Source organism: Miniopterus natalensis, chromosome 9 (assembly GCF_054644295.1).
Source record: "Miniopterus natalensis isolate mMinNat1 chromosome 9, mMinNat1.hap1, whole genome shotgun sequence".
NCBI lineage: Eukaryota > Metazoa > Chordata > Mammalia > Chiroptera > Miniopteridae > Miniopterus > Miniopterus natalensis.
Window position 1 is genome coordinate 74,830,916 of NC_142089.1, and position 20,535 is coordinate 74,851,450.

Here is a 20,535-nt window from a genome sequence, read left to right on the forward strand (position 1 = left end):
TGAGGTTCAGGGCTCAGTTTTTCTGCTTGTGCAGAGGTGAGCTGTGGCATCTGGTGTCTCCACACAGCAGAATCATCATCCTTCCTAAACAATCCATTTCATTGCGTCAGATTAAAGCATCAGTCCTGAGAAACTATCCTTGATCAAAAATCAGAAGCTCATTAACATGATCAAGTCTAATTAAGTTAATTTGTTTTCAAGAACAGTATAAAAGGGGCTCCGTAAATGGTGTGGGTATCTTGCACATGGGAGTAAAGAGAGACTTGAATGATACCCAGCCTTTTACCTGTATGCCTGCGGGAGAGGACAGTCCACACTTTTCTGCTAATCTAGAGATGATCAGGTTCTCATACTTTGAACTGTGAAACCAAGTATATCTTTAAAACTAAAGGCTTCTGGGAAAGGGATGTGTAGAATAACAAGAAAAGGGTCATAATAAAAAGAGATTTTTCAATCTCATTCATTCATCCTTTCGTTCATCCATTTACACATTATGGTCACCAATCATATGCTGATGACCTAGGATTGCCACCTGCCAAATCTATAGCCAGACAGAGAGACATGGACTGTGTTCCAGCAGCAGCATGTTGAATTCCTTCATAGTTGCTCCTTTGAGCACCTGAACCTCCCCTACAAAATGAAAATGCTTTATGAGGGTAGATAATACTATCCAACTGACTCCCATTTATAAGTTCACACAAATTGGCTTTGCATAACAACTAGCTGACATTCTGCAGAGAGCAGTGTCCTGAGGAAAGAAGATATTCTAAGAGCCCGTTTTGAGAGAAAAGATAAAGGGCATGGGGAGTCAGGCATGGACAGATGAAGGCGAGTTGAAAGTGGGTGGAATGAAGATGCTGAGGGCTGAGCTTGTAGCCAAGGCAGGCACAGGAAGGAGGAGGAGAACTGTCTGGGCACCACTGCCCACTGAGTAATTAGGATTGGTTGCTCCAAAAAAATCATGCCTCTCTAAATGTTTTACTGTATGTGTCTGCTCTTTGGTAAAGGTAAAGCCATCCAAAACTTGGTGTGTTTCATGGACTCACAGAATCAGAAATGTTAGGGCTGGAAGGAATCATAGCAATCGCTTTGCCCACCCACTTGTTTTATGGGTCTGGAAACTAACCATACCCAGTAAAAGGTTCAAATACATTCACTCACAAGGTCAGCCCAGGGATCACAGCTCAGTGGGTCACAGCTAGGATGATGCTATTATTTACCCTCTAAAGCAGGACACTTTTGAGAGAAAAGGAAGGGCTAAATAGATGGGATGCTGGAAAAACAGGCATAAGCAGGGACCTAGCAAACCTTGTGTATATGGTTGCCCAGTCAAAGCTGAAGCTTCTAGAAAGCTAGAGGAATGTAGAGGGCAAAGGGGAGCTATCGTATGATGTTAACAATGGGAATAACTGTCCAAACGGGGCACAGGAAATTTGTGCTAACAAGGGGAGACATCTGGAGCCTAGAGCATTGGATTGGGTGGGGTATAGTATTGATTTTGCTTTGGAAGTGCCAAATCAATGGAGATGGTGAGTTAATCAAGGGTAGGTGAGGTCAAGCAGAGAGAGACATTCACTCAAGATGAGGCAAGACAAAGACAAGGAGACCCAGCCACATGAAAGGGCGAACAGGCACAGAGCTGGAAGCTGCCCTCAGTGAGCCACCGAAGGATAGTGGAGGCTCCCTTGCACCTCCTCACTGCAGAAGCAAAGAAACCTGAGGGGCTAAGCAAGAAGCCAGCTACTTGTGCACTCCAGTTAAGCTTCTCTTCAGGTCTCTCTTTTGGGGGCTGTGCAGGCCTCTGTAACCCCTCAGGGTGTCAGGTGAGGGTGCTGGCCTTGAATTAGCTGTTCAGTAAGATCACCTGGGAGTGGACTAAGGCTTGAAAGGGCAGGCACTGACAGAAACTTGAAACAAACTGGGGAATAAATGGACCAAAGTCACATGAGTGTGGCTCGACCAGTGTGGAAACCCAGGTCTACAGCCATTCTCTGTATGTGTGATCTAGCTATGTACGAGGTAGTTACAACTGTGATACTATGAGGAAACTGAGTCAGCAGGCTTCCAAGTGTACCAAGAATTTTGCACTGAGCACTAGCCTGCTCAGAAATCCTTATACTGGCCTTCCTCTGGGCCTGCCTTCCCTGGAAGCACCTGGTCATCAAACATCTCCACACTATACCCCGTAAACTCAGCCTCTGGCAACTCCTTCTAGGGAACTGGTTTCAGCTAACAGCTAGTGGCAAAATTCTAGTGAATTCATTCTTACTAAAATGTTAATATCTGATAAGACTAATTATACTTCTTCCCCTTCCATATTTCCATATTTCCTTTTTATGGAAATAATTCCCTAATATCTTAATGGATAAACTGTCATAGTTGAATTCCAATCATCACATAAAATTTAGAGAAGGGGTGGATTTCTGTCTTCACTTCCCATTCAGTGGACTCCCTACTTTTCCAAGACCTTTCCAGATCCCAGGCCCAGCATCAGGTCAGAAACGCTAGGATGAGCCAGTCATCTGGATTTCAATTCTACTGATTCCTCCTTGAGGTGACAGATTAGGTATGAGAAACTTGGTTAAGGTATAGACTGGGCAGGACAACCTGAAGACCTTTAGTAAGAGACAGGCTAAATGTTTGTATCTGTCCACCACCCCCCTACCACCAAATTCATATGTTGAAGCTCTAACCTTCAGTGTGATGATATCTGGAGGTGGGGCAGTTGGAAGGTAATTAAGTTTAGATGAAGTCATGGGCGTGGCTCCCTATGGAGGGATTCATATCCTTTTAAGAAGAAAGAGAGGCCAGAGTGCGTGCTCTCTCTGTCTCCCTACCATGTGAGGACACAGCAAAATAAATAAATAAATATAGTCATCTGAAAGCAGGGAAGAGGGATCTCACCAAGAACCAAATCTGCCAGCGCCTTGATCTTGGATTTCCCAGCCTCCAGAACTGTGAGGTGTAAATGTCTGCTATTTAAACCACCCAGTCTGTGGTAATTTGTTCTAGCAGCCTGATACTTCCTGAAGTCCAGCAGCTAAACACTCAACACTGTGGTGTTACCTGAGGAGCAACACATAGGCAGGATTTTATTTTATTTTTTTTCTAAAGCAGCCATCAGCATAATGCTATCAACCCTTCCAAGTATCATGCTTTCCATTTGAGCTTATAACCTAAGAACTAATGCTATTTCAAGTCCTGTTTCCTTGGCTAGGAAAATACAAAGGCAAAACACCTTCCTCTCAACCCCATAAGTGGCTCCCAGAGAAAGAAGCCGCATTTGGTGTTCAGCATCTCAAAATTAGGTTGGCAAATATGCTGTAAGTTCTCTGGAAAATCAGTGCACAGGGTAGACAAGAGCTGTTGGTATTCGGAAGCAATTAATTTCACAGAAAGAGACAAAAATAATGGTTTTATGACTAAATGATGGACATGAAGAAGTGGAGACAGCTAGGGTGGCATTTTCCATCAAACACGTTTTTTATTTGTGTAACATATTTCTAAGTGATGGAAAATGACACACTGTCTCCATTACTTCATTTCCATCATTTCAATCTTTTCTTTCATGTTTGTGAAACAAATTGCTTTAAACATGTCAAAGACACTTGAGTGGAGTGTTAGCCAAATTTTAAAAAATAAAGATGATTCATAGAGACAGCGCTTGTGTTTATAACCATCAAGATAAAATTTCAAGGAAAAAAAAAATCACAGTCTTGATTATTTAGGGCACAAGTATAAGGTAATCATCTTCAGGAGGTAGAGAGAAATCTCTTTTTGCTCTCTGCCTCATTTCCCCTGGATTTATATGGCTCAGTAAACCTGGCCTTCTGGGTGCTAAATCATCCCCTTTTCCATGATTTACTGAGTAGCCCGCTCTTGGGCATATTGATTTCTTTAGTCTTGGATTTTGAATTGCGTTTGCATTATTATGAAACAGGTTGAGCTCCTCATTGACATTCTGCTTCTCACCAGTTAGTCCCTTATCCTCTTAGAGCTGACGCTTCTTGACGGGAGGGCACACGGTACCCTTTCTTTGAGACAGGATGTTGCCCAATACAGGGCAATTGGGGATATCCCTTCAGCACATACTTTTGAAGAATTGACGTTGGTGCTCCAAAGAGAGAAAGCTCAAAAAGTACTGCTCATCTTAAGAAACTTAAAGACCTACATCCCTGATGGTAAAAAAGGAGGACATGACTATACAAGGTACTTATACCAACAGTGGTTACACATGTTATTCTGTTGCTGTTATTGTTGGAAAGCTTTTTTAAAATTTTCAAACAAACTTCACTTTACAGACAATTTACAACTAGAGTGCAAAGAACTTCTGTTTTTTGCCCCTCAGAATCATTAGAGGGTGGTCAATGTGATGTCCAATCACCCCTGAATTCTTTAGCACAAAGACACTCTCCTACATAGCCAACAAAATCAGAATATTAACACTGGTGTGTTCTGATCATCTGATCTTCAGGCCCCATTTGGGCTTCACCAGTTCTTCCAATAATGTCCTTGACCCAAGAGGATCCTGCCCAGCATCGTATGTAGCATTTTGTTGTCATGTCTCATCTCTAGTTTTGTTTTATTTCCGTTTGGAACAGTTTAATAGTCTTACTTTGACTTTCATTACTTGACACCTTTGAAGATCATAAGGCAATACTTTTGTGGAATGCCCCTCAGTTTAGTTTTTCTGTTTCCTCATGATTAAAATCAGGTTATGGATCCTTGGCAGTGACAATGCAGAAGTGATGCTGTGTTCTTCTCTGTGAATCCTAGCTGGTTACACATAATTTGATGTACCTTGGTGTAAGTCTCTTTGGGTTCATCTTTATTGGGACTCTCTGTACTTCCTGAATTTGTGTGACATTTTCCTCCACCAGGCTAAGGAAGTTTTCTGTCATTATTTCTTCAAACAGGTTCTCTATCCTTTGCTCACATTCTTCTTCTTATGGTTCCCCTATAATGCAGATGTTGTTATGTTTCATGTTGTCCCAAAGTTCCCTTAAATTATCCTCCTGTCTTTTAATTATTTTTTTTCTTCCTGCTGCTCTGATTGAGTGATCTTTTTCTGTTTCGTCTGCTAATTCACTTCTCTGATTTTCTGCTTTGTACAACCCACTAGCTATCCCTTCTGTATTTCAGATATGGCATTCTTCATTTCTGACTGATTATTTTTCATGGTTTATATGTCCTTTTTCATGCTGCTGTTGTTCTCACGAAGTTTCTTGAGCATCCTTATAACCATTGCTTTGAACTCCCTATCTGATAAATTGCTTGCCTCCATTTAATTTAGCTTTTTTTCGGAAGATTCCTTCTGTTTTTTCATTTGGAGCCTCTTTGTTCGTCTCTCCATTTTGGCTGGCTCTTTGTTTTTGTTTCTATGTATAAGAAAGAACTGCTATAGACTCCCAGTCTTGGTGGGGTGGCCTTTTGTAGTAGGTGTTCTGTGGGGCCAAGTGGTACAGTCTCCTTGATCTCTTAAGCTGTGTGCTCTAGAAATATATCTTCTGTGGGTTGTTTGTGCCCTCCTGTTGTAATTGGTTCTTGATTGCTGTTGGCCTTTTCATGGCGGGATTGACCCTCATGTTGGCTGAATATGAGGCTCAGCCCTGACCATGCTGTGCAAACTGCTATGCCAGCACAGTCTCAAGATGTCTTGATGGGCTCAGTGGCACAACCATTAACCCTTCAGTCTGGGTGTCTAAAGAGGTAAACCTTTATCACTATGTATGAGATGCTGTGCAGGGGCTATCCCTTGAGGCAGAGTTGTTCCTAGTAGGACCTGGGGCCTGCTGGTATCCACATTTGGGTGTGCCATTTGTGTGTCTAGTGGGTCAAGCTCTGGTGTGGTCTGAAGCCCACCACTGGTTTTGTTGGTTCTGTGTTCTTTGGGATGTGTTTCAGATGCAGGTCACTGTTGGACATTGTATGTAACTGGCCTTGGGCTATCTGTGCCTAGTATCCACTCTGTTCACTGATTGTGTCTGCATCTACTAGACCTGTGTGTGCATGGAAGGGACCAATCTGTGTAACTGGGTTGGCTTCTTTAAGCTTAGAGCTGGGGAAGATCTGTGATTGTACTGAGGCTCCCTAAGTACAACCTGTCAGCTACTCCACCTCCCCCTTGAGGTTGCCTGGTATTCCTCCAGAGCCTTCTGAAGGGAGTCTGTAGAATGAACCCAGATAGCTTAGCTAAGGCTAGTGGTCCCCCTGCTTGGGGGTTATGCAGTCAGCATTCAATGCAGGGAAATTAGTTTCTGCTTCAAAGCCAAACTCCTCGGTCTCTACCAGAGATTTAACTCTAGTTCTCCCTAAGGGGGCTCACTACAGGTTCAGGGTTGGTATAGCCTTCGGCCTCCTGTGCAGGAGCAGGTGCAGCCACCCTGGGCTTAGGGGGATAGAGCAAAAAAGAGTGTCCGGTTGAGAGTGTTGCCAGCCCAGTCTGCAGGAGGGGGTTAAGCGTGTCCTCCTGGTCCCAGACAACAGCCTCAGAGGGCCTCACACTTTGGATGTCCCAGTCTGCTCTCCAGTCCCGCATAGGACTGCTCCCAGCAGGGTTATCTAGGACTTCACAGGGCTGAACCAGTCTCCTGTTGAGTGAGGATGGTGCCTGTAGACTGCAGGAGGTGCGGACAGGCTCTACCTCTCCTTCCAGAGGCCATCTGGCAAAACTCCTAGGAATCTCAGGTCAGCCTCCCCACAATGCAGCACTCACCTGTCTCCCCCACAGAAGCTTCCCAGGGGATATAGTCCAAAAATCCCAGCTCTGCGTGGTACCAGTGCCTTCGTGTTACCAAACCAAGCAGGAGGAGTTAGAAAATCAGCCCTGCCCGGGATTCTGATCTCTCTGCATGGCTGGTGTAAGCAAAGTGGAGCCAAAATTCCCAGCTCTGCTCGAGCTCCAGACTCCGCACTGAGGGCCGAAACTCCCAGACCTGAGCTGCTACCCATGCCACCGACCCGCAGGACAGGGTGGGCTGGGTGGCTCCACAGGTGGGGAAGGATTCCCACCACGTGCTCGAGGTGGGAGAGATCTTTTCCTTTCCCCCAAGCCAAACAGTTTAGTCACTGACTAGGGCCCAGCACAATGCCTTTCAAGAAAGTAGAGGGTCCCTCAAAATCACTGCTGGATGTAGCCCGCAGACCCCTCCCCTACACCCAAACACTGCAGTGCAGCCTCTCCAACAGGCAGAGCCAGGAGTGAACTTCTCAGGCTGGGGCTGCTAACACTGGGCGGGGCTCCTTCACTGGGAAGGTGCGACCCCAGTCTCCCAGGCAGACAGTCACCCTGGTTCCCACTGCCTGATGCCATACCAGCTCTTCTTCTCGTCTCTGTTGCTCTGAGTTGGGGATCCCTGCAAGGGGTTGAGACTGCACGCTCCCAGAGGGAGGGACCTTTGCAGCCCCAATATACCTCTGGCTCTCAGCTGTTACACCTGCTCGGGGGGGTCTCTCCCTTTCTGCAACTATGCGCCTCTTACCAGTCTCTACATGGCTTCTTCAGTGTTCCTTAGATATAATATTTCCAATCAGCTATACTTCAGTTGGTTTTTCAAGTTGGTTGCTCTGTAGTTGAGCTGTAAACCCTGTCTGTGGCTGGGAGCACCTGCACGCAGCCTCCAGCTATTCTGCAGCCACCTTCGATTTGGGTTCGGTGCTCAATAATTGGCTGTAGAATGAACTCAGGAACCATGCCACATCAGCAGTCACCTTTCTACTCAGAAGTAAAAATAAAATAGGTTTAGTAAGTTTTCTTTGCTGCTGTGACCACAGACACCATATAAAAATGAGAATAATAATTATCTGTTCAGTTCACGACATGGCCTTCAAATATATTATCACTTAATTCTCACTTTTTATAATTGCCATTTACAGGCAGAAAATAGACTGCGTGTTTCATTAGCTTCCCGAGTTATGACCGGAACAGACTCGGGTTCATTATTATTGTTCTGCGCTTCATAGCTGTGTAACCTGGAGCCAGGTACTAAGTTCTCTGAGCCCCAGAGTCACAGCTATAAAATGGATGTAACTTTTGAAGCTGATATAGAGTGTTAGTACAATATCTGACACACTGTAGGGTCCGGAGCATAAAACAAAACTCCTCAACAGGAGTATATAAAAATAAGCAACAGAAGTTTATTCAAAGGAATTGGTTTTGCTAGTGAGAAAACGGCTAAGAAGCCAAGCAGGTGACACAGGGAGGTAGCCCAGGACACAGTAACAGAAACTAACTGCCACCATACCTGGAATGGGAGGGAGGCACATGCAGGAGGCCTCACCAAAACCCAGAAGCCACCCCCGAGGTCTGAGCCACAGCAGGGAGGGGATTCGGACTATCAGAAAGCAGGGAGGGAAGGGGACTCGCTTTGGTGTCTCCCCCATCTGCCTCCAAAAGGTCTCATTGGCTAAAGTAGTGGGGAACATTTTTTAGGCCAAGGGTCATTTGGATATTTATAACATCATTTGTGGGCCATACAAAATTATCAACTTAAAAATTAACTATGAAAAGGCTCCTAGATTTATTGAATTTTGAGTCCCTCCTGTGGTTGCCTTGGCAGGGCCAGGCTTATCTGGGCCTCAGTCCAGATGTTCCCCACCCCTGGCACCCAAGTAAAAGCCAGGAGGTAAAGGAGCCTGGGAATCAGATTTCCTGTGGAACCAAAAAGAGGGTTCTAGAAGGTGTGGACATTGGGTCTGAGAGCAACCGGGCAGTCAACAGACACAGTAGATTAGTAGAGATTTTACGTAGATTAGTTTTTCTTAAAGACTAAAAGTATTCTGTCTTCTCTCAAATGAGGTAACTCACACGTGTGGTTAAGAGAATTTCCAGAAGCCAGCTTCACTGAGGAGGCAGATCAGCCTAGCGGTTACCCACACTAGGCCCCACTTTTTGGAGCAGACTCTTCCAAACAGCCGGTGCATGCAGGCTTGCAGCCTGGCCGTGACTCCCAGGGTAAGAAGAGATGGCTTTCTCTCGGGGCTGTACGCATCTGAAACGGCGCCTGGCAGCCACTCAGCACCTCTCTGTGAAGGATGAACCAAGCCTGGGGTTATCTTTGGCTCGGTCCCTCTCACTAGGAGCCAGCCCCTCATTTCTGACCCAGTTTCCTGCTTCTGCCCAGCATGCCTCCACTTACCGCCCTCCAGAGACGATCATTAGCCCTCTGGGGACACAGGCATGTCTCGCCTGAAAACCTCACAGCCTTCTGACTGGGTGCCCTGGCTCCGCGCTTGCCCCTCCAGATCACTCTCCACCCTGCAGCCAGAGTCACCTCTCTGAAGTAAGTGCAAATCTCATCAGGCCCCTTAAAGTGTCTCGTGGCTCCTGGCCTGTTTCCAGCCCCTCCTGGGAAACAGCTGAAAGGCCTTCGCACGGCATCCAAGGTCCTTCGGTTCTTACCCCGCCCAGGTCAGCTGCTTCTCCTGCCAAGGGTGTCCTGAGGGTCTCCTCACTCCCTTAGGCTCCAGGCGTTCACTATGCCCTCTGCTGGGAGGCTCCTCCCCACCATCCACATTTAAAGTTGTATTTCTAAGCCACATTTCTGAGGGGTCCACGCCGACGTTTGTAAGCACCGTTTCTGGGTTTCTACCACACTCAGCAGTTGTGATGGTTTGTTTCAGAAGTGCTACCACGCCTTGTTCCTCAGGCCAGTAACCTCCTCTGTAGCCTGGCACACAGTAGGCCCACTTCAAATGTGAGTCAAATTTGTTGAAGGATCTCTACAGCCTTATTTCACAGATAAAGAAACGCTCCTACCTTGATGTTGTTGAAATCTTTATCTCCTGTCCCTTTCTTCCTCTCTATGCTTTAGCAGCCCCCTGGGCCAGGGTCTTGTCTCCTCACATCCAGATTATGGCCTTGGTTGGCCGTCGAAGGCATGTGCTTCCTCATGCAGATGGTCAACATCAGGCAGTCACCTTGTTATGTTTTCTGAATCCTTCTAAGAGTCTAGCACAGTGCTGGTTTCATATATATTCCACCAATGTACACCTTACTCCAAAAAAGATTTTAAGAGAATTAGGTAGGATTGAAAAAAAAATGAAATAAAATTAAGGGAGGTAAGACACCTTAAAGAGTACCTACCTTCAATTAGGCAGTTATTTATTACCCATCTATGATGTTTCAGGCATCATGCAAGCCACTGGATACACAAAGTGAAACAACTCAGTCCCTGTCCTCCAGAAGTTTCCGCTTCCTTCCCGTTTGCTGGACCACAGAATATTCCTTTAGGAAGCATCATTGCTATATATCCATAAGCCACAGATCTATATCCATATATCTACACCTACATGAAGCAAGGGGTGAAAAAAAAGGGCAGGTTCCTGGAGGTGTCTCCTAGATCGCTTGCTTTTAAACATTTTTGCTTCTCTCCTCTTTGCTGCTATGACCTGAGGTTTCTGGGCCCTTCTGATTATTTCGTTGTGGGTGGTGGTGTTTGTTTCTGAGCTGGTGGCCTGCTGTTCCTGACAGTCATTCCGGGGCTTATTCCAGCTTGGTCTCTGTGCCGCCCCACTCCGTCCAAAGGCTGTTGAAACAGGTTCCCTCCCTCCACCAGGCACGGCGCTCCCGCTTCCAGATCTGCCACCTGTGTCCCTCGTCTCAGGAACTCTTCCAGGGCCCATGTGAAATAAATTGATTACTTTGAACGTGAAAGGTGAGCCTTGGGACAAACAAATGAATCAAATGGAAAGATGAATTACCATCAAGAAATTTACCTTACCAGCTGGAGGCATGACATCTTCACAAGTTCCTTAGAGACAATCTTCTTGTAAGAATCCACTATTAGAGTCTGCAGTTGGGTGCAGTCAGAGTTCAGCTTCAAGTGTTTGTATCTGAATGGCAAACACCCCCTGGAAGAAAGAGTTTAGAACCAGAAATGTTTATTTCGTGTGAAGGGCTCTTGGAACTGACGGCTGGCTGGCCGCAGGCATCTCTTCCCAGGGCTTCTAGAGTCTCTGTGATGTTTTTCATGGGACTGGACACCTGCAGAAAGCGCAGTTCAGTCCCACTGCCATTCACTGTGCACCCACTTGGCTCAGTGTAAGGCCCCGTGACATCCTGCGGGGCTATAAGGACAAATACGATAATGTCTTTAATTCAGTTTAACGAGAAAAGTAGATATCTACGAGAATGAAAGGAAAGGGCTTTGTTTGGGGTTTTCTGGGGACTAATTAGGCGTGCACAGCAGAAGTGTTACTGAGTACGGTACGGGACCACAGGGCACGGCCACTTGATTCACGGCCAAGATGCCCAGGAGATGAGGGAAATCGGGCGTCCTGACTACCAGCTTCTGTCAGAGCAGCTGGGGAGAGTGACTGGGCATGTTCTTCAGGGCTGGGACCTGCTTCTCCCTCTTGAGTATGTCCTTCCAGTTCAGACACAGGCGAGGGGCAGCCCCAGGCATTCTACGAGCAACATTATTCACCCTTATCGACCATCCTGTATGCGAATGAGTGGCCTTCCTGGACCACCTGGGAACCTAGTCACCACTTAGGAAATTGTGTTTTTAATGTAAACCTATTCCAAAGCCACCCACTGACTAAAACATTAATTTTTAAAAGGCAGCACATTCCTCTGGGGGGTACTACCAATGTGGGGCTTTGCCTGCAGTGGGTTCTTAGGTTGAAATGAATGGTTGAGAGTTGATTTTCCCCAAAGTCACATGGAGCTGAGTCTGAGCTGGAGGTAGATTTCTCTAGCTGACCTGTGACACTAATAGAAAAAGCCATGCAGAAAGCTCGGGCCCACTGAGCCAAGGTTGGAAAGGAATAAAATCTTAAAGGAATTAAATATTTTCGCCACCTTCTGCCCGATTCCTGGCGGGGGCTGGGGAGAGTGGAGGTGCTGAGGGAGCTGCATTTCTCTGCTTTTCTCACATGTATGTGTAGGGAGAGAGGAAGGTTAAAGAGGGCACCAGGGCCTTCCAACACAGGCACAGGGGCCAACCAAACTCTTCCTCGCGAATATTTCTATGGCCTCAAAAATAACTGACCTATTAAAACAAGCCTTTCAACAAAGAGCATATGTTCATTTCTAGATCACCTGGGAAGGTGGCACCAATTTTAGATAAGTGTGAAAAAATGCAACTGGTCATTACATTTTTTTTTTAATGTTTAGTAATCCAATTTCAAGGACTACGTTATTAAAAGCAAAATGAGGATCTTTTCTGGGATATTACTTTTCCTGCTTCTATTTTTCTTGCTGAGATTTTTTTAGATGCAAAAGTTACACAGCGTGTGGCGGGGGGAGCAGAACAGCACCTCCCCCCAGGCACCACCCACCTGGGCGAAGGCGCCGCTGCTCCTGCGCCGGCCACGCGTCGCTCCAGCCGCGGGGCGCTCGGCGCGCAGCCCCATCGGGTCCCTGCAACAGGCCGCCTCCCGGGGCGACGAGGGCTGCTTAGGGACATGAAAGGCCATGCTGTCGCCGTTTCCTCGCTCACGATTCAATCACGTAAAATGCGTCCCGGTGCTGTCGCCGAAGTCATTCCGATCAGAATGAAAGGTGGCTCGACGGGGCAGGGGGCAGTGCCCGGGCGCGGCGGACATGCCCGGCCCCCCATTAACCACCAGCTTTCCCACTGCGGGCGTGGGTTCTGCTTTCTGCCTTCGGGCCACCGCCTGCCCCTGACCCGCCCCCGCGCGCCCCCTGTGCCCGCCGCCTGACCTGTCCTCAGCGCCGTCAGTCACCCGGGACCCGGACCCCTTCCCGGCTGGGCTCCTCGGAGGCCCCTCCCCGCCGGGCCTCCCTTCTCCCCGCGGGGGGTAACGCCCCGAGTTTCAAGCCGCTTCTGGCTTCCACGCCTACCCCCCACCCCAGGGCGGCCCCCTCTCCTCCAGCCGCGCGTCCCTGGGTTCCCCCACTTTCTCCCTCCCTGGGCTTCCTTCACCTAGGTTACCCCCCCAACCCCCCCTACCCCCCCCCCCGCCACCCCCCCCCAGCCCTTCCTGGTCACTACGGGGTGGCGACGCTGAGGACAGAGCCCTCCGTCCCAGAGCAGAGACTCGGTCCCAGCCCGGCCTCCACTCCGCGGGGCTGCAGGACGTCCTGCATGCGGCAGCCTCACGGGGCCTCAGTTTCCCATCTGTGAAATCCCCTCCCACGGCTGTCCTAAGGACCTAAGGACCCAGGAAACAAACCGTTATTCCTGTCACTTTATTTCCGTCTCTAGGTGAAAGGCCTTGGTAGCTTTTCCAGTGATGAAACTGAACATTTTAGCGTAGAGTGGAATCAATAAAAAGTCACAGCCAGCTTGTTCTGACTTCAGCACCCTCCGAGACTGAGGGGTTTAACTCGCAGGCTTTAAGGCAGAGGTGGGGGGCCTTCTCTCTGCCAAGGGCCATTTGGAGATTTATAACATCATTCGGAGGCCATACAAATTATCAACATAAAAATTAGCTATGAAAAAAGCTCCCAGATTGTTGAATTTCCAGTCCCGCCTGTGGTTGCCTTGGCAGGGCCAGACCAAATGATTTCACAGCCCTTATATGGCCCATGGGCCAGACATTCCCCACCCCTCATCTAAGGAACTAAATGTTGAGCTAATAGTAGTGCAGATGTTTGTTGTTTGTTTAATAATAAATTTCTCTTTGGAAGAAAAAAACAGGTGATGATACTTTCTTCTTAGGCCCAAGTCTTAGACTTCTGTGTCTATAGTAAATTACCGCTTAAATAATAAAACGTAAAATTCCCTAAGGCAAAGTTGGTAAAGTTTTATCGTAAGGGCTACATACTGAATAGTTTAGGCATTGCCGACCATGTGGTCTACTCAGCTCTGCTGCTGTAGCCAATAACGCACAAATGAAGGAGCTGGATTGCATTCCAATAAAACTTTATTCACACAAGTAGGTGGCAACCTGCATCTACTCCCTGGACTCTAGTTTGCCAACTCCTGCGCTGGGACATGAGTGGAGATTACAGTGACCATGAATGATGAAGGAAGTCAGGAATTATGCATGGGGTACAGGTGTCGGGTAATTCTTTCATAATAATTCTGGAGTTATTAAGGCTTTTTGGCTAATAGTGAACACCATCGTGTGTGTGTGTGTGTGTGTGTGTGTGTGTGTGTGCGCGCGGGCACACATGTGCAGCAGGGTGGCCTGCGTAAGTTCTTCTGACAGAAATAGTAGTCAGCTCAAGATTTTAGGATCTTGAGTGAACTAGCCTTTGAAGGTAGATTTGGGTTCCGTGGGTTTGTCAGTGGTCAGGGACCCCACCTTGGCCTCCCAGCTCCCGGCGCAGAGGCATCGGAAAGCCAGAGAGAGTGGGGAAATCACAACAGCAACGGCCACAACTGAGCAGCCCTTCTCCTCACAAACACTTCGCAGGACAAGGCAGAGGCTTGACAAGCAGAGAGCGGATGAGTGCTTTGCCCACACTCACACCCTAAGGGTCAGGCTGCTTTCCCCGGGGCCACAACTCCCGCAACAGAAGCAGCTGGCTTTCCCCGGGACACCCACCTTGTTTCAGATTTAGAACCAGAGCTGGTCGAAGGGCCTCTCCTTCCATCTTCACTTTCCAGTAGCTGTTTCAAACACAAACAATACATATATCGGAGTCGGCCCATACTGCGCGCCAGGCATAAAGCTTCCATTATATTATAAAAATATTTTTTTTCATTTCCAGAACTAAACTGCAAAGAGACACGGAAAGGAAAGCTCAGGCAATAGCTAACAGGGAGTGATAACTGGGACTAGCTCTCACCAACTGCAAAGCACTCTCTACACACGGAGCTGCCAGGGAGCTGAGGGCTGAACTCTCAGGCTCTCAGCCAGGTGCCCTGGTTCAAGTCCCAGCTCCACTGCTTACCAGCCGCGTCACTTCGGACAGATTTCCTAATGACCTCGTGTCTTAGTTTTCTGATTTGTCAAATTAGAATGATGGTAATAATGATCCCCTCCAAACACACACAGTTTGTTATAAGTAATAAAGCAGCACAGGCATGAGCTCTGTGTACAGCCTGCAGGCTGCATGATCACGGGAGTCAGTCGCATTCACTGTTGTGTCCCCAGCACTTAGAGTAACTCCGAGCACGTAGTAGGCAATTGTTGTATGAATGAATACCGTTCGAATAAACTAGAGTCTTTAAATTAGGTCATGTCTGGTTTCAAAACCAACATATTTTTTTGTATAATGTGAATTCGATAGGTCAAATTTAATGAGCATTTGAAATCATAATTTGAAATGTAATAATGGAAACTAGTAATTGTCTTCATTATTTCAATGCACCCAACAAAAGTGGTTGTTAGTACAAAGATGATGCTGAGGCTCATAGCACAGAGCACACAGCACACAACACACAGAGCAGAGCACAGAATACTGCACACAGCACAGCACACAGCACAGCACATAGCACTGCACACAGCACAGAGCACACAGCACTGCACACAGCACAGAACACAGCACAGAGAACACAGCACAACACACAGCACTGCACACAGCACAGAGCACACAGCACAGCACACAGCACTGCACACAGCACAGAGCACACAGCACTGCACACAGCACTGCACACAGCACAGCACACAGCACAGCACACAGCACTGCACACAGCACAGAGCACACAGCACTGCACACAGCACTGCACACAGCACAGAGCACACAGCACTGCACACAGCACAGAGCACACAGCACTGCACACAGCACTGCACACAGCACAGAGCACACAGCACTGCACACAGCACTGCACACAGCACAGAGCACACAGCACTGCACACAGCACTGCACACAGCACAGAGCACACAGCACAGCACACAGCACAAGGCACACAGCACAGCACACAGCACTGCACACAGCACAGCACACAGCACAGAGCACACAGCACAGCACACAGCACTGCACACAGCACAGCACACAGCACAGAGCACACAGCACAGCACACAGCACAGCACACAGCACTGCACACAGCACTACACACAGTACAGAGCACACAGCACTGCACACAGCACACAGCACGTTCACATACATTCCCCTAGTTCTTTGCTGTTCCCGAAGGAGTGTCTTTATGTAATTCATTTCAAAATTCCTTCATCTTTTTTTAAAAAAAATACCTAAATCTGTCATTTTCACATAGTTTTTTTCTCTCAAAGTTTATTTTTACTAAATTTGTGTTGTACTTAATACTATGTATGTTAAATCCAAGCTAGTATTTAGTGACAACAGCTGCCGGGAGCTACTGTAGTGAACAAATTATGGTCCCATTTAGTGGGCAAGATTGCCTCTGATGCCTGCCCTTCAACAGTGATGGGGCTCCGGGGGGCTACAAGCCTCCAGAGGAAAGGGTGACCTCAGCCCCGGTGGAACGTGCGCAGAGAGGAGCATGCACAGGAAACCTGGGGAGGAGGTGCATTTGGAGCAAGCAGCTTTTCCAAGTGGCGTTTCCTGCAGGCTTCTCGGAAGCTGAGCCCCACAGTCCCAGGAACACCACCTGGACACTGTCGCACCTTTGGCACAAACCCATTTTTAAAGCTTTATCAGATTTATGATAATATTCATTCTGAGTGGTGATTAACGGATATCCCTAACACACAGCAAAGCACTGGGGTTCTAATCTTTCTCCCCGTCTTGCACAGTGTAAATTATTTTCATTAAGATTAAGTATCTCCCTGCAGTAACTCATGCACCCACCTCCTCTCTGTCTCCAGCCAAAGAATATTTCAGAGGCCTCTGCAACTGCAGATGCCAAAATGAAGCATCTTTTTTGTTTGCTTTAATGTAGTGTCCCTTACGTGTTTTATATAAAACAATTAAAGTGCATGAGTTTTGTTCTTGCAGTTTCTTCTGTTTTCAATCAAAATAATGTACAGACTTAGTCTGATGTGCATTTTTAGCCAAGTGAAGAATTAAATATGTATAGCTGAAAGATTTGCTTCAGTTTAAATTATTAATGCGCTTGATTACCTTATCAACTAAACTGTAAATTAAGCTGTAAGTAAAAGAGTTAAAGAGTGCTGGGGGGTTGAATTTCTACATACGGTGAAGGCTGATTTTTCAGGAGCCCATTGGTAAAATCCAGTTATGAGGTTAACATATGAAATAAGAATTTGGTCCTAGATGGTAGTAATAAAGAGAAAGATTTACCCTGACACAGCTTGTATATAAAGTATGAAGAGCCTGCAAACGTGGTCAAATGTACCGAGGATGTTTAATCTATTGAAATAACAGCTAAAAATGTGTTATGCATCGGAAATTGTGTGCTAAGTATCTTACTCGTATTATTTTATTTCGCCCTTAGATAGTATTAGCATCCCCATTTGCTGATGAAGAAAAAGAGAAGGAAGGAGGGATTTGTAGAGGTCAAGTAATTTGCCAGGGGTTGCGAGCTGGGGATGGAGCAGAGCCAGCGCTCCAAGCCAGACAGTGTCCCTGCAGCGGAACGCTTGCCCGGGACACACGCCTAGACCGTTCGTGAGGCTGGCAATAACCACATCTTGGGTGAATGTGAAACTGGTTCCCTATGACAACCTATACATATAATCCTATTTTATGTAATATAACAAATAAAAATTATATACAGACTAGGAATAAACATAAACGTTCACCTTATGACCTTAAAAAAGCAATGCTAGCTTTTTAGAGAACAGGATCTCAGGGATAACTTCACAGTACCGTATGGACCCGTTTTTGGTTTTGCACCCCAGGTTAGCATTTCTGTATCTTATTTGAATTAGATAGGTGGCCAATCAAGCAATCAAAATCCCTATAAATACTGTTATTTCTTTTTAGCTAGACATGACAAACCTGAGCCTCAAAGAAGTTAAGAAAATGGACTACCATCCTGGTAGCAGAATGAAATTCAACCCAGTGCTTGTGATTTCAAGTGTAACACAGTAAATTACTTTCCACCTTCAGCTCTAGGACGGCAGAGTGAGAACAAAATCGGTTTGTGGAACCTCAACTCGTGTTTTTTCTTTCTTCCTCTAGGGCGCTACCCTCAGGAGAACAAGGGAACCTACATCCCAGTTCCTGTGGTGTCCGAGCTGAAAAGAGGCAAGTGGGGGGCCAAAGTCATCATGCGACAGGACAGGTCTGTCCGGCTGTCCATCCAGTCTTCCCCCGAGTGCATTGTGGGGAAATTCCGCATGTACGTGGCCGTCTGGACCCCCTATGGGATACTCCGCACCAACCGGAACCCCGAGACCGACACCTACATTCTCTTCAATCCCTGGTGTGAAGGTAAAGGCAGGCGTTTATTTTGCTCATTAAAAAAAGAGTTCATATATTTAAGATACTTATCTTTTTTAAAAAAATATGTCTTTATTGATTTCAGAGAGAGGAAGGGAGAGGGAGAGAGAGAGAAACATCAATGATGAGAGAGTCATTGATCGGCTGCCTCCTGCAGGCCCCCGACTGGGGATCGAACCCCCAACCCAGGCATGTGCCCTGACGGGGAATCGAACCCCTATCTCCTGGATCCTAGGTCGATGCTCAGCTACTGGGCCATGGTAAGCCTGGTGGATTCTTCTCATTTTTGAAGTTATAGGTAATTACTGTAGAAGACATGTTCCTTTTCTACGTATACCTTTTTCCATGATTAAAAGACAGAGAAACATGAGAAATTTGTCCTTAATGTATATGAGAACAAAACCTGTATTTATAACATTAACGCCGCTATCCATTTATTCCAGGGAATAATTGAAGATTGCCTAAATTTACACAGTCAGTTAATTGTGGGATTACATGCTGATGGCATTGCCTCTGTGTTTGCGAGTGCTTTGTGAACAAAATAGGCTGATTAAACTTGACTTTCAAAACTATTAAGCTCCAGAATCTGGCTTCAGAAAAATACAATAAAGTTGATCCTTTAGTCCATAGTGGAACTAATTTCTCTCTCTCTCTAAACCAAAGACAGAAAGCCTCAATGTCTAAAGGATCCCATAAATTTGTTTATATGCATAGAGGATGCAAATTTCATAAGCCATAGTCTGGATGTACAAGCATGTAACTTTATTGTAATAGAATACAGCTTAATCTCTACTGTGATTTTGAGTCTTCTTTCTGTCTGCTGCAGATGCTTAACCTAGTTATATTTAAATAAACTCAGTCAAGTCCAAGAATTTCTCTATCAGTTGAATTTAAAGAACTCAGTCACACACAATATTTTCTCACCACCCCCATGTGTACCCCTCTATCTCTGCCCCTGCTTTCAGACTGACCTGGGCCAATTTTAGTTCCAGAGCCAGCAGCATGGATGGGAGAGGGACCACTTTTAGATCTTGAGAAATAAGTAATGAAACATGTAAAAGCTGACATAGGAGGGGAGACTTCTCACATCATCTATCCCACATGCATTGCTCTCTAAAATCCTCCAAAATGAGTCACTAGTAATGCTAATTTTGAGTGACCCTTGCTTGTGAGAGTTGCATTTGAATAAGGGTTGGTCTGGACATAAGTCATAAGTGAGAATGATGTTTTCTACTCATATGTAACATTAATCTGGATCCTACAGATCTTTTCTTTGAATTATCTGTTTCAATAACGTTGGCAGATGGTGCTGAGCTAATTCTATACTCCCCACCTACCCCTCTTATTACCTTGTGCCCAGTAATCTTATCTATGTGACAGCTGTTCAAGGTTGATGGTAATGTGTTAACTGGGCCCCCTGCAGTTCAAAGGTGCACTCCTGTTTATAGTAATCTTGTTAACCAGATAGCAGGCATTCTGTAACTGAGGGATTGGGACATTATTTTCAGGGATGGAAAAGACTGAGGCATAGAGACAAACTAAGATTTTGAAAGTGTTAAGTTCGAGATAACGTTAGATACCGAGGAGAAATGACAAGTAGATGTCCGGATGCGGGAATCTAGTGATGAAAATTAGAGATCTTATTTGGGAGTTAGCTGCACCTCAGGAAAAAAATGTAGATAAAGAAGGAAAAACGATGTAGTGTCGAGTCTTTACCAACGCCAGCATCTATGGCGCTGATACAGAGGAATCAGCAAAGGGGTCTGAGATGGAGGCGCACAGCCGAGGTGGCCTAGTGTAAGAAAATGGAACTTAAAAAATCCATACTTATAAAATACATAAATCAGGAATTTGTTATTGACGTCCCTTGCATTACAAAAAGAAAAGCATCTAACCACCCAACACCCTAAGATAGTTAAAGAAGGATAGGACTTACCCAAACTTTGGTTTGTTTGCCGTTTTCTGGGTTACATCGTCTTTGTAAAATGGGGCACATGTCTACACGCATTTCAAGCTATGTGACCACTCTTCTAGAGGTGGAAAGGGTTGGTCCTGTTGCCTGGCATATTAACTTTACAGGAGAGCCATTCAGCAGGTGGATATCCGATAACCTTTGGCTACCTCATCTTTGGTGGTACCCATGGTGAGCAGCTTCTGGTGACCTCTGTTCAGAAAGAGGTCCCTGCATGCATTAGATGCTGCGTTTCAGAAAAGGAGCAGAGGGACCTCCCCTGGGCATCTCCCACTGGAGGAAGGTGAGAAGAAAACCAAAGAGCTCAGTTTGAAAGCTGTGGAGCAGGACAAAGATGATGATGAATTAGACCACAGGGGTGGCGCTGGAGAGGAGGAGA

The 20,535-nt window shown here is 46.3% G+C and overlaps 1 protein-coding gene across 1 annotated transcript in view; it reads left to right on the forward strand.

The window, feature by feature from the left end:
- F13A1 (coagulation factor XIII A chain) overlaps positions 1-20,535 on the forward strand; it is a 155,781-nt gene that overhangs the window by 25,286 nt on the left and 109,960 nt on the right. Inside the window, exon 3 of the mRNA XM_016221094.2 lies at positions 17,924-18,175. Coding sequence (XP_016076580.2) covers positions 17,924-18,175 — 252 coding nt within the window. The remainder of the gene's footprint in view (positions 1-17,923; positions 18,176-20,535) is intronic.